At 40.5% G+C, this 12,211-nt stretch overlaps 3 protein-coding genes across 3 annotated transcripts in view; all 3 read right to left on the minus strand.

The window, feature by feature from the left end:
• The window catches only part of LOC117779317, a 38,113-nt gene extending 27,381 nt beyond the window's left edge, over positions 1-10,732 (minus strand). Inside the window, 3 exon segments of the mRNA XM_034615399.1 lie at positions 6,082-6,114; positions 10,094-10,177; positions 10,180-10,732. Of these exon segments, the coding sequence (XP_034471290.1) occupies positions 6,082-6,114; positions 10,094-10,177; positions 10,180-10,687 (625 nt within the window). The 5' untranslated portion in view covers positions 10,688-10,732.
• Positions 1-10,934, minus strand: part of LOC117779316 — a 69,614-nt gene extending 58,680 nt beyond the window's left edge. Inside the window, exons 1-2 of the mRNA XM_034615398.1 lie at positions 10,876-10,934; positions 6,202-6,885 (exon numbers count right to left, since the gene is read on the minus strand). Of these exons, the coding sequence (XP_034471289.1) occupies positions 6,202-6,885; positions 10,876-10,930 (739 nt within the window). The 5' untranslated portion in view covers positions 10,931-10,934. The remainder of the gene's footprint in view (positions 1-6,201; positions 6,886-10,875) is intronic.
• LOC117779311 lies at positions 539-3,706 on the minus strand. The gene is made up of 5 exons (XM_034615389.1): positions 3,448-3,706; positions 2,650-3,339; positions 1,840-1,953; positions 1,485-1,528; positions 539-1,389 (listed from the first exon to the last, which is right to left on the minus strand). The coding sequence occupies exons 1-5, from the start codon at positions 3,503-3,505 to the stop codon at positions 1,270-1,272; spliced, it is 1,026 nt and encodes a 341-aa protein (XP_034471280.1). The 5' UTR covers positions 3,506-3,706; the 3' UTR covers positions 539-1,269.
• Positions 10,935-12,211: the final 1,277 nt, after the last annotated feature.

Below are 12,211 nucleotides of genomic sequence, written 5' to 3' on the forward strand. Positions count from 1 at the left end.
CACAGGCAAAAGGAGACAAGCAGTGAAACAAAAAGGAAACAAAGGAGGGGACATTTTTAATATCATGACCTACTGACACCTCTGACCACTGTTGTACCTGCATGGCCTACACTGGAGCCAGTTCACATGTAGCAGTGAATCCACACGGCCAATCAGATCTTTAAAAACATAATTATCTTCAAGGATATAGGGTTAGTAATTTCTGGCATCCGTTTGTTGTAGGTTATGAATATGTGGTGGAGGCTAAAACCTGGAACGCTAGCTGCTAGACCACATGGGATCATAGATGATGCTTCCAGGAAACAGCGAAACCTATATCAATGAATTAATATCATACTTTGCTGTCCCAGCACTTATTATAGGGACGAGTCATGAAAGTAAAGAAGTGTGAGTGTGTGTGAGTGTGTGAGTGAGTGAAAGTTAAGAGCATGAAGCGGGAGACCTAAGTATACAAATATTACGGCCACAAAAACATAAATTTACATTTGGTTCAGTCCAGTGGCCGCAACATAATAAAGAGGACGACAGGCCAGATTAAACAAAGAATTTATTCACAAAACCAAAGTATAAACAAGTGTTAAATTAATATGAGAGAGTGTGGAGGCCTGACAAAAAATAAACAGAAAATATGGGAAGATCTGGACCAACCATGCAATGGGCCGTCAAATCCAGATACTTCCCCTCGTGTCTATAGACCAGTATCTAAATAAAATACAAAACAAAAAGAGAGGACTACTACTACTACTAAAAATGTAGAATTCAATGTTGAAGTGTTGGATGTGTTCTGCAACATGTCTTCATGACTTCAGAGGACGTTACAGTGACTTGTCTATAACTCCAACCTTTACCCTGACCTAAACCAAAGCTTAAAACATACGAAATTGAATGATTTACATTATCTGGACTCATGTTTTGTTCCCATGATGTGAGGGTGTAAACATATTTAGGTCCCTTCTATATGAGTAATACCCTTCATTCGACTTTCATTACATGAAGTTTAATCATCGTTTTCCATATGTCATCGTCAAAGTGTCATTCCATCAAAGACCAAAAGCAACTGTCCAAACATTGCCCCCCGACACACATTGTCTAACCTTAAAAGTGTAATTACATCATGAATTGTTTTTTATCTTTAATCACACAAAAAAAGCCACATTTATATTTGGAAAAAGGATAAAAAAGCATTACAGACAAGAATCGTGCTCCACCTCTAAAGAAAGACTGAGAAATCCCACATCTCAAACATAGACCGTTCTAAAAAACACAATTCTACAGTTTAACACTTGAGTACAAACATTGATCGTTTGTGTTGTCCCTCTGTCGTCTTGGTCTGCTGGCCACGTTCACATTTACTGCAGCGTAATGGAGGTCATCTGCATGTTGGTTGCCCTAGAAACAACATATAAGTACATCAAGATGGCTCCTGATAAAAAAAAAAATGTATTGTCAAATGTAAATTTCACACTTAAAAAGATTGTATTTACCTCTGCATTTGTTGTGGAGGGAGATGATGGTTGTGTACGAGACTCTGGTTATGAAACACATACAAAGACAAAGACTTAGTCACTCTTGTGTTCACATATGTCCTGTTAGGTGCCTTTACCTCTTAACCTGGTTTTACTTCTTAACTAGTCTTGTGTTGTACGTGTTGAATTGAGATGTTTGCGTCTCCTAATCCACTTTTAACACTTGGTTTAACTTTAATTCACGATACATGGATTTACTTATCATATATTTTAAGGTGTCCTTATCTAGAAAGGTTCCGTGAAATAAAACGTATTATTATTATTTTGCTAAAAAGCCAAATTGAGTGAACACAAGCTAGAGATGAGTGGTTACCTGAACATCTCCAGCATCTTCTCTTGTTTATCTTGTACAGTAACACAGCCAGCAAAAGGCTGATGGTGAATCCCAAAGCTCCACTCAGGAAATACACCAGCCAGTTCACTTCATCTGCAACAGGAGAAGTTCTACTAATTCTGTCTCTTCTTTTTTGAAATTCTCATTTAACTTTGCGAGACAAGAGACAAGACATTGACAGAACAAAACAAAGAGGACAAGAACAGTGAATACAGGACAGTTAACAGAACGGAATGACAACGCTGTGTGTGTGTGTGTGTGTGTGTGTGTGTGTGTGTGTGTGTGTGTGTGTGTGTGTGTGTATTTTCTATGTTAAAAGAAGAAGTATTATTAATAATTATAATAACAATACTAATAATCCTATAATAATATTAATCAGACTACTTTTAAAATTATTGTATTATTAAAAATTATCTCACCAATACAATAATAATTATAGTAATAACAATATAATCTTGGAGAAAAAATTGTTAGTTCTACTAATACTTAAAAAAATATTATTTATAATAACATTAAATTATCATCATTACTATGATCATCGCTATCATCACCAATAACAATTACAATAATAATCATCAATAAAAAAATATATATTTAGTCGTGGTGCACACCTCCACCGTCCACTGGTGGTGAAGCCTTATTGGGTCACCGTCAGTGGGGACATTCAAACAGGACCAACTGGGTTACTGTTTCATTTTGTTGTTAAACAGTATTTTACCAAATGTTTGGTCCCGTCTCTTTCTACGTAACTGTCACTATTCATTAAATGAGTCTCTGGTAGTGACTCACCATCAAACTCCAGCTTGGTCCCGTCTCCAAACACAATGTGTCCACATGCAGAGACAGCACAGTAGTAGGTCCCAGCATGAGAACGGTTCAGTCTCTCCATTGACAAGTTGTAGACACAGGTGTTTGTCTGTGTGTCGGGTTTCCTCTCACACTGATCGTTCCTGTCTCCGTGGGTGTAAATGAGTCCTGGCTGAGGTTCTTCAGAGTTCTTGACCCAGTAAACACTGTGTTCTCCATCACAGGTCCCAGTGTGAACTGTACAGCTGAGAGTCACAGAGCCTCCTGGCTGGATGCTCTCAGACTGATGCACCAGAGCCTGGATGTTAGACCCTGAACCTTTCACACTGACAGTGACGCCCTCCATAAACTCATACTTATATATATTACCCTTTGAACAGTAGTAAGTAGCTGAGTCTGAAAGCTGCAGATCTGAGATATTTAGTTGACTCACAACATCATTAGTTTCCACAGTGAAGCGTTGATTGTCCTCAAATTCATTCAATAATGGACAATCTTTCGAGAATTTGTACGTCATTGAGATAATTCGAGGTTTCTGTCCTGGTGTTTGTTTGTACCAATACATTTTATTGTCCCTCTCCTCATAGAAACACTGGAAAGTCAAGTTGTCTCCAACATCAGCTGATATAAATCCACTGACTTGATGAGACAAGACAACATGATGCATCTGAACTGAAGAGAAAAAGGAGAAAAGCAAAATAACTGTTAATGTTATGTGACAGAAATTAAATCGTAATCAGCCTCAGGACTGAGTGAATATTTAAAAAACACACAACTCACCCATTTTCCCCAAGAAGAAACATGTCAGGTAGAGAACGAACTTGGGAGATGTCATCATGTTGAAATCGTCGTGTTGAATGACAAACAGCCCGACACTTTCTCCTCTCTTCAGAGTAAAGACTTGTGTTGATTGGCCAGCAGGGCAACACTGATCACATGATCACTGCTACCTTTGATCTGAATCTTTGTTCTTTAAAAAGAGTCACAGGGTGACAGACATCTGAAGCAGTTAGAGTACATAATACTACTACTACTACAATTGTATTCAGTTATTCATATAGCACCATTCAAAGCACAGTTACAAGGTTACAAGTTAAAAGTAAAGAATAAAGGGCAAACAATAGAAAACAATTAAAAGCAAACATAACAGCACAAATATAAGGATACAAATGTTACAGATGAAAAAAAAGTAAAATAGTATATAGTCAAACATAAATTATTAAAAAACAGGTAAGATCAGAATTAGATTAAAATATATGAATAAAAGTTACAGGTGAAGTCAGACCCCAAGGACTAAGACAGCACATCTATAAAATGTATCTCTAAAGAGGATAAGGAGTTTGGAACAATCTTCCTATGGAGATCCATCTGGCAAAGAGGGGGGGCTCTAACAGAAAAGACCTTGTCCCCTTTGGTGCTCCAGCCGGGAATGTGGAATGGTTATTAGGGCCTTTGCCGTGGACCTCAGGTTACAACAGGGACCACATGGTATCAAAGAGTCTGAAGTCAACAATAAAATCATGGAATAAATTCAAAAATGTACTACTACTCTACAATTTAGGCAATGAAGAGAAGTGATGAAAAGATCCTGGATCAGCCCCTTTTGTCCAGATCTACACCTCAATTGAATGGGTTGTTTCTTGGCCCACACCCTGTCCTTCTCCCAAGCAGCCAACCAGCCAAGACAGGGGTGAAAACATAACCTCCTTAGTGGAGGTAACAATTTAACATAAGAGTAACATCAACACTTCTTGATGAGAGCATTGGTGATTTACTTTTTTGTCAACTTCTGTTCATTTCATTGCTGTTCACTTGAAGTAGTCTGCTGGGGTGTAGTGAAGACACTGCAGAGACTTCCTGTTTGAAAGTGCTCAGACAAAGAGAGCAGACGGTCTTTTGACCACACGGAGGCTAAATACAGATCCTCACATGTCAGGTATGAAATTGTTAAACAACTTGGGGTTAAGTTCAAGAAGTATATTCTATATTTAGTGGGAGTGGAGAATATGGCAACTGACAACATCACATCAATTCGGCTTTTTAAAAATCTTTAATTTGTTTTGCATAGAGAAGCTTTACATTCAGCATGTATGGAAGTGTAAGATGTTCAGCTCTACTGCTTTACACTGGTGTACACGCATTCACTCCCGTCACCGTCTGTTTGTCTTCTTGCTCTGCTGAACCTGTGCTCCATTAAAGCAGCATAATGTAGGTTGTCTGCATCTTGATGACTCTGCTAATAAAACATAAAAGAGTCATTTGTCATATTAGGAGGACGTGTGTCTAAAGATAACTGATGTAGACAGGTGTTGAGAACAGAATTATTAAAGTCTATCTTCACCCCAAAGTCCCTGGAAATTCGAAAAACACCCGTAGAATGTGGTGCTGGGAGGTGGGGCTAAGACACAAAGTAAAGTTGTATTTATTGTCTATGGAGGACAACTCCCATAGCAGCACACACACCTTTGCAACAGAAATGTCACGGTGTAAATATATATGAAAAGGTCAGGACGTCCCAAATGGTTTACTCTACGTAAGAAATGGTCCTACAGGTTCCAAGATGTTTGAAACACCGTTAGTTGGTGTTATGAGCCATGATCAATCCTCTGATGTAGATTTTAAAAAAATGTAAACTTGTGTCATACATGTGAAATTCAAACCAGCTTCTTAAGTATTGCAACACTACCACTTACCTCCATATTCAGAGCTGCTGCAGCTGCTTGAGATTCTAGTTTGTGACAAAAGACAACAACAAAAGTCTTATTCAAGATGCAGTGAACTGGATGTGGGGTGACTCTATTTACTTAGTTGGAACAAAAGTAATGAAGTAAATTTGCCCATCACTTCATTGAGATTGAGTCATGGTGCAGTACTGAGTAAACAAACACCAGCACTTTATCACCACTCTCAATCTGTGGCATGGACAACGTTTTCTTGAAGGTCATTTTCTGCATTGTACAATTAAGTATATTAAAATCTGAATGTATGATGCTGCCATTACAATCTGTTTTAGAGAACAACTAGAATGGCACTTTGAAGAGCGCACACTGGCACCAAGGTCCAACAGTCCCCTAGATTCAAACAAACTGGCCACTGATCAGCTTCAGGTGGCGCTGGGTTGTGTTTGTTAGCATGAACGTGGATAAGCACAAATCCTGCATCATGTGAATGCACCATAAGAGATTTCCCTTACTGTCTTTCAATGAATCTAGATGTCCAAGTAACATGTTGGAACACTAACTCATGAAGATCTTTGCTGTTCTTCAATATCACGCAAACTTAATTCACACTAATAAATATAAATAATGAGGATTACCCCACCTGAGCACTGGCAGCAGTTTGTTTTGAACGCTCTTTGGGCTGTGTAAGCCAGAGAAACAACCAGGATTGTGGTGAACGCCAAAGCTCCGCTCAGGAAATACACCAAGGGAAGATAGTCCACCACCTCTGCAGAGAGCCAGACATAAGGAGACATTACTGAGCTTTCCACCACCATTCAACAAATGTCACAATCTTTGCTAAAATTCTAGTTACCTTCAAAGTCCACTTTGGTCCCGTCTCCAAACACAATGTGTCCACATGCAGCGACAGCACAGTAGTAGGTCCCAGCATGAGAACGGTTCCGTCTCTCCATTGACAAGTTGTAGAAACAGGTGTGTGTCTGTGTGTCGGGTTTCCTCTCACACTGATCGTTCCTGTCTCCGTGGGTGTAAATGAGTCCTGGCTGAGGTTCTTCAGAGTTCTTGACCCAGTAAACACTGTGTTCTCCATCACAGGTCCCAGTGTGAACTGTACAGCTGAGAGTCACAGAGCCTCCTGGCTGGATGCTCTCAGACTGATGCACCAGAGCCTGGATGTTAGACCCTGAACCTTTCACACTGACAGTGATGCTCTCCATAAAGTCATACGTGTATAAATAACCTGTTATGCAGAAGTAAGTAGCTGAGTCTGAAATTTGCACATCTGAGATCTTCAAATGATTTTTACCTGTGGTAGTTTCCAGTTTAAAGCGCGTATCATTCCTAAATTCATCACTTAGTTTGTCCTTTTTATCATTGCTGTTGTGCTTATAGAAGTTAGACACCAGCTTTGGTTTCTCTCCTAGAATCTGTTTGTACCAGTATAGCATCACTGTAGAATCATCTTCATAGAAACAGTCCAAAGTCACGTCTTCACCAACTTTAGCTGATTTAAAGCGTGAAGATGGTGTCACTTCAGCTGAGGAGAAAATGGACAGTGAGCATATTGTAACGCATGGCAGAGAATGAAAGTTTAAATCGTGACCTCACTAGTGCCCTTACAAAAGAAACAACTCACCCATTCTCCGCAAGAGCAGACATGCCACGCACAAAGCAAAAGTCAGTTCCTTCATTTTGTTGGAGTTGCCGTGCTTAATGGAGAAGATCTCTTCACCTTCTCTGCTTTTCAGACACAAGACTGCTGTGTCGGCCAATCAGAGAGGAGCCTGCTTGATCATGTCACCAGTGCCCCCACCCCACACACACACACACACACATTTCATGTCCACAAGAAGATTTGTACAGAGATAAGTGACGCAGAATTGGAAAATACTACTGGATATGCTTTCAGGAGGGGACTTTGATTCAGACTTATTGAGGAAAATGGAGACGTTATTTATCTCAATACATTCCAGTGTGTATGACACTTATATGGCTTCTGAAGTTCGTGAGGTACAATTTGTTTCAATCAACATGAGAAACCTACTGAATCGTCTGTCGTGTCAATAAAGGGGAGTGGTGGCCTAAATAAAAGGTCTGAGACGTCTCACGAGATGAGACTTCAAAAAACAGGCTGTGTCTGAACGGGTTGATGTTAAAAGTTGTTGAATGTATCTGATGTTTTTGTCAAGACACGCTCGTGATGTGTGCTTCTTCATTTTTAGTGTTCATGTCGACAAAATCACGAAGAAGATGTGTCTTATTTGGATTGGAAGGAGTAGAAAACTCAAATTTTCACCAGTAACAGACACTCCCACTTTTACTTACAGCCAATAGGTATTGATTTACGTTTTTTTTTTTTTATCTAATGTGATTGGTCGACCCTTGACGCGGTATCAGGTAAGTCCGGCTCCACTGAGTTGCGTCCGCTGTGAGCTGACCGGTAAACATACGCCGACTTCAAATGGAACTGCGGTAAATCCAGTGAATTCTTTCCTTACACATACACCATGACGGAAAAAAAATAGGATAAAGGAGCTCGGTGCCGACCGACCTGATTTACAGATTCAGCAAGTGACGAGGATGAGCTACACCCCCGACTCCTCCCGATGTTGTTATGAGGAAACAGAGTTGACCAACTGGATGTGGAGTGAGCAATGTTTTTTACTGCTTCCCCTGTTTTGCGAGACCTTAAACATCTCTCTGAAAAATGCAAACAGCATGAAAGCTGCCACGGTTACAATGAGGCTACATTTTCGAGGAAGGCTACAGGACCGGCATGTTGTGACAGTAGATGCATGTTCATGAAGGTTCGGTCTGATGTGCATTAGTTCCACTTCTTCTACCAGAGCAGTCGTGAACCTACATGATACTGAATGTCCTCTTTCTCAAAAAGGCTTATGTAGCACAAACCGGAAATGTCATTATGATCGGTTTCCTGACATGAGCATAAGAGGAGTGTAACTGTGAGACCGCAATGGATCACCCAAGCACATTGTGGTTATTCATCAAAAAGACTTTAGTGCATGCACGGCTTGTTATCTGCATTCAAGACGTGGGGTTTGTTGTCAGATGCTGTGACCCACAGCCTGGTCTTCCTGTGTTTAGGCGCTGCTACGACTTCTGTTTCCACCAATGGAAACTTGTGCTTTGCAGACATCGCCACCTTCACCACAGGCGTGAAAGGTGAGCGTGTGCCCGGGTGCAGGTTGCAAGGTGCGACCTGCGCTTTCTGCTAACAGGAGATATTAATAGATCATAGGGGATTTTCACGTATCTGATGTTAGACTCTTGTGTGCGGAGATGCTGATGCTCTCAGAACATACTTGACATAACAACCCTGCAAACAAATATATATTTTATTTTATTTCTACATTATTTCACATTTGGTTTTGCAACAGTAAATGACAAATATGGAAGCTTCTGTGCTGACATGGTTGGAAGTTCACTTTCTGCAATTCTTCAATCGAGAGTAAACACAAACAGACTCCATGTTGTCCCTTCGATGACGTTGCTCGCCGTTTGTTTTGAGACACAGAGCAGCACAATGGAAAGTGTCTTCATCTTGGTTCTGTTCAGGACAAAATAACAATAATGAGTGAATTATTCAGTACTAGAAGAAAAGAATGATACATTTGATTTAAATTGTATTATTGAGCAATACCTCCATACACCAACAACAGGTTTTTGAATTCTTTTAAATTTTAAAATTAGTTTTAATTAATCCTCACAGCCTTATTTATTACTTATTGCATTATATTAAAAATATTGCTCTTTTTGTGTTCATCCCTTGTGCTCTGCTTCTCCACTCACCTCCATATTCAGAGCTGCTGCAGCTGCTTGAGATTCTAGTTTGTGACAAAAGACAACAACAAAAGTCTTATTCAAGATGCAGTGAACTGGATGTGGGGTGACTCTATTTACTTAGTTGGAACAAAAGTAATGAAGTAAATGTGTCCATCACTTCATTGAGATTGAGTCATGGTGCAGTACTGAGTAAACAAACACCAGCACTTTATCACCACTCTCAATCTGTGGCATGGACAATGTTTTCCTCAAGGTCATTTTCTGCAATGTACAATAAAGTATATTAAAATCTGAATGTATGATGGTGCCATTACAATCTGTTTGAGAGAACAACTAGAATGGCCCAACAGTCCCCTAAATTCGATCAAGCTTGACCAAATTGACGTAATTCTTGTCAATCACTCCAGTTGAATTATTTGTGTGACGTGATGTTGTGAAAGCCAATCAGCGCTGGCAGGTCCTGGCACCGATGCGAGCTAGTTGGTGCTCAAACTGGCCACTGATCAGCCTCAGGTGGCGCTGGGTTGTGTTTGTTAGAGTGAATGTGGATAAGCACAAATCCTGCGACGTGTGAATGCACCATAAGAGATTTCCCCTTACTGTCTTTGAATGAATCTAGATGTCCAAGTAACATGTTGGAACACTAACTCATGAAGGTCTTTGCTGTTCTTCAATATCACGCAAACTGAATTCACACTAATAAATATAAATAATGAGGATTACCCCACCTGAGCACTGGCAGCAGTTTGTTTTGAACGCTCTTTGTGCTGTGTAAGCCAGAGAAACAACCAGGATTGTGGTGAACGCCAAAGCTCCGCTCAGGAAATACACCAAGGGAAGAGAGTCCACCACCTCTGCAGAGAGCCAGACATAAGGAGACATTACTGAGCTTTCCACCACTATTTAACAAATGTCACAATCTTTGCTAAAATTCTAGTTACCTTCAAACTCCAGCTTGGTCCCGTCTCCAAACACAATGTGTCCACATGCAGCGACAGCACAGTAGTAGGTCCCAGCATGAGACGGTTCAGTCTCTCCATTGACAAGTTGTAGACACAGGTGTGTGTCTGTGTGTCGGGTTTCCTCTCACACTGATCGTTCCTGTCTCCGTGGGTGTAAATGAGTCCTGGCTGAGGTTCTTCAGAGTTCTTGACCCAGTAAACACTGTGTTCTCCATCACAGGTCCCAGTGTGAACTGTACAGCTGAGAGTCACAGAGCCTCCTGGCTGGATGCTCTCAGACTGATGCACCAGAGCCTGGATGTTAGACCCTGAACCTTTCACACTGACAGTGATGCTCTCCATAAAGTCATACGTGTGTAAAAAGCCTGTTATGCAGAAGTAAGTAGCTGAGTCTGAAATTTGCACATCTGAGATCTTCAAATGACTTTTACCTGTGGTAGTTTCCAGTTTAAAGCGCGTATCATTCCTAAATTCATCACTCAGTTTGCCATTTTTATCATTGCTGTTGTGCTTATAGAACTTAGACACCAGCTTTGGTTTCTCTCCTAGAATCTGTTTGTACCAGAATAGCATCACTGTAGAATCATCTTCATAGAAACAGTCCAAAGTCACCTCTTCAGCAACTTTAACTAATTTGAAGCGTGAAGATCGTTTCAATTCAGCTGAGGAGAAAATGGACAGTGAGCATATTGTAACGCATGGCAGAGAATGAAAGTTTAAATCGTGACCTCACTAGTGCCCTTACAAAAGAAACAACTCACCCATTCTCCCCAAGAGCAGACATGCCACGCACAAAGCAAAAGTCAGTTCCTTCATTTTGTTGGAGTTTCCGTGCTTAATGGAGAAGATCTCTGCACCTTCTCTGTTTTCAGACCAATGGAAACTTGTGCTTTGCAGACCTTGACACCTTCACCACAGGCGTGAAAGGTGAACTCGAGTGCCGGCCGCTTGCTGCTAACAGGAGATATTAATAGATCATAGGGGACTTTCATGTATCTGGTGTTTTTTTTTTTTAGACTTGTGTGCGGAGATGCTGATGCTCTCAGAACATACTTGACATAACAACCGTGCAAACAAATACATATTTTATTTCGACCTTTTTTTTTGGACCTACCGTGGCTGCAGAATATCCCGGGTAAGAAACGGTTCCTGCAAATCAAAAAACACGAATGGTCATGTCAAGTCATTACGGCAAAATCCCGTCGATTCGGAAAATCCTTACCTGAGCAGGCAGGGCACATGACGAAAGCCAAGACGAGCAGCACATTCAAGGACACGGCCAATGCCACGCTCAAGCAATAAGCCAGGAGTGGGGGGACATTGGTGAAACTGTCCAACATTGAGTCAAGAGAGATACAACAGTTCACATCCAAGTTATATGTATGTTTTTGAGAATCTAAGAATCTATTTAACTTGGGTATTTTTTTCAAATTGTAGTAGGAAGCAACATCTGACATCTACAAAATAATGAAAAAAGGAAATGTAGATAATTCATGTCAACAGTTTAATGGCAGTGCTGTCGTCATATGCCACTCAGGTCAGAAGTGGCAGTAGTTCCGACAGTTCACAGGACATCTTTATCTTTATCATCGTCATCGTCGTCGTCGTCGTCATCGTCGTCTTGTATTTGGAAGAAATCACATCAAAAGTCTACAGTATTACACAGAGCAAGTTTTAGTTTAATGCCAAACCACATGCAATTGTTTGTTATTGTTGCATCACTGCTTCAAATCTGGATTGAAGGGATTGAGGGGAAAAAGTTTAAGACAGAGTCACACAAAAATGTACCCACGGTCTGAGATCGCCTGGCCCCCATTCCCTGATATAATCTAGGATGTCTCATCATTACATGTAACTGACTTCACTTCTTCCTCAGAGCTTTATGTGAGGGATCCCTCACATGTGACTCAAGGGTAAAAGGATGTTGCACCGTGTCAAGCTCTATGAGTCAAATTGTGATTAGAGAGCGAAACAATGTTGTGCACTTTATTACATCCTTGAGCATGAATGTGGCTGCAATTTAAAGTAAACATTACTTATAGATTACGACGCAAACATATGAAACACTCACTGATTGTAACGTGTGGGTAAAATATT

This window comes from Hippoglossus hippoglossus, chromosome 18 (genome assembly GCF_009819705.1).
Source record: "Hippoglossus hippoglossus isolate fHipHip1 chromosome 18, fHipHip1.pri, whole genome shotgun sequence".
In the NCBI taxonomy this organism is placed as follows: Eukaryota; Metazoa; Chordata; class Actinopteri; order Pleuronectiformes; family Pleuronectidae; genus Hippoglossus; species Hippoglossus hippoglossus.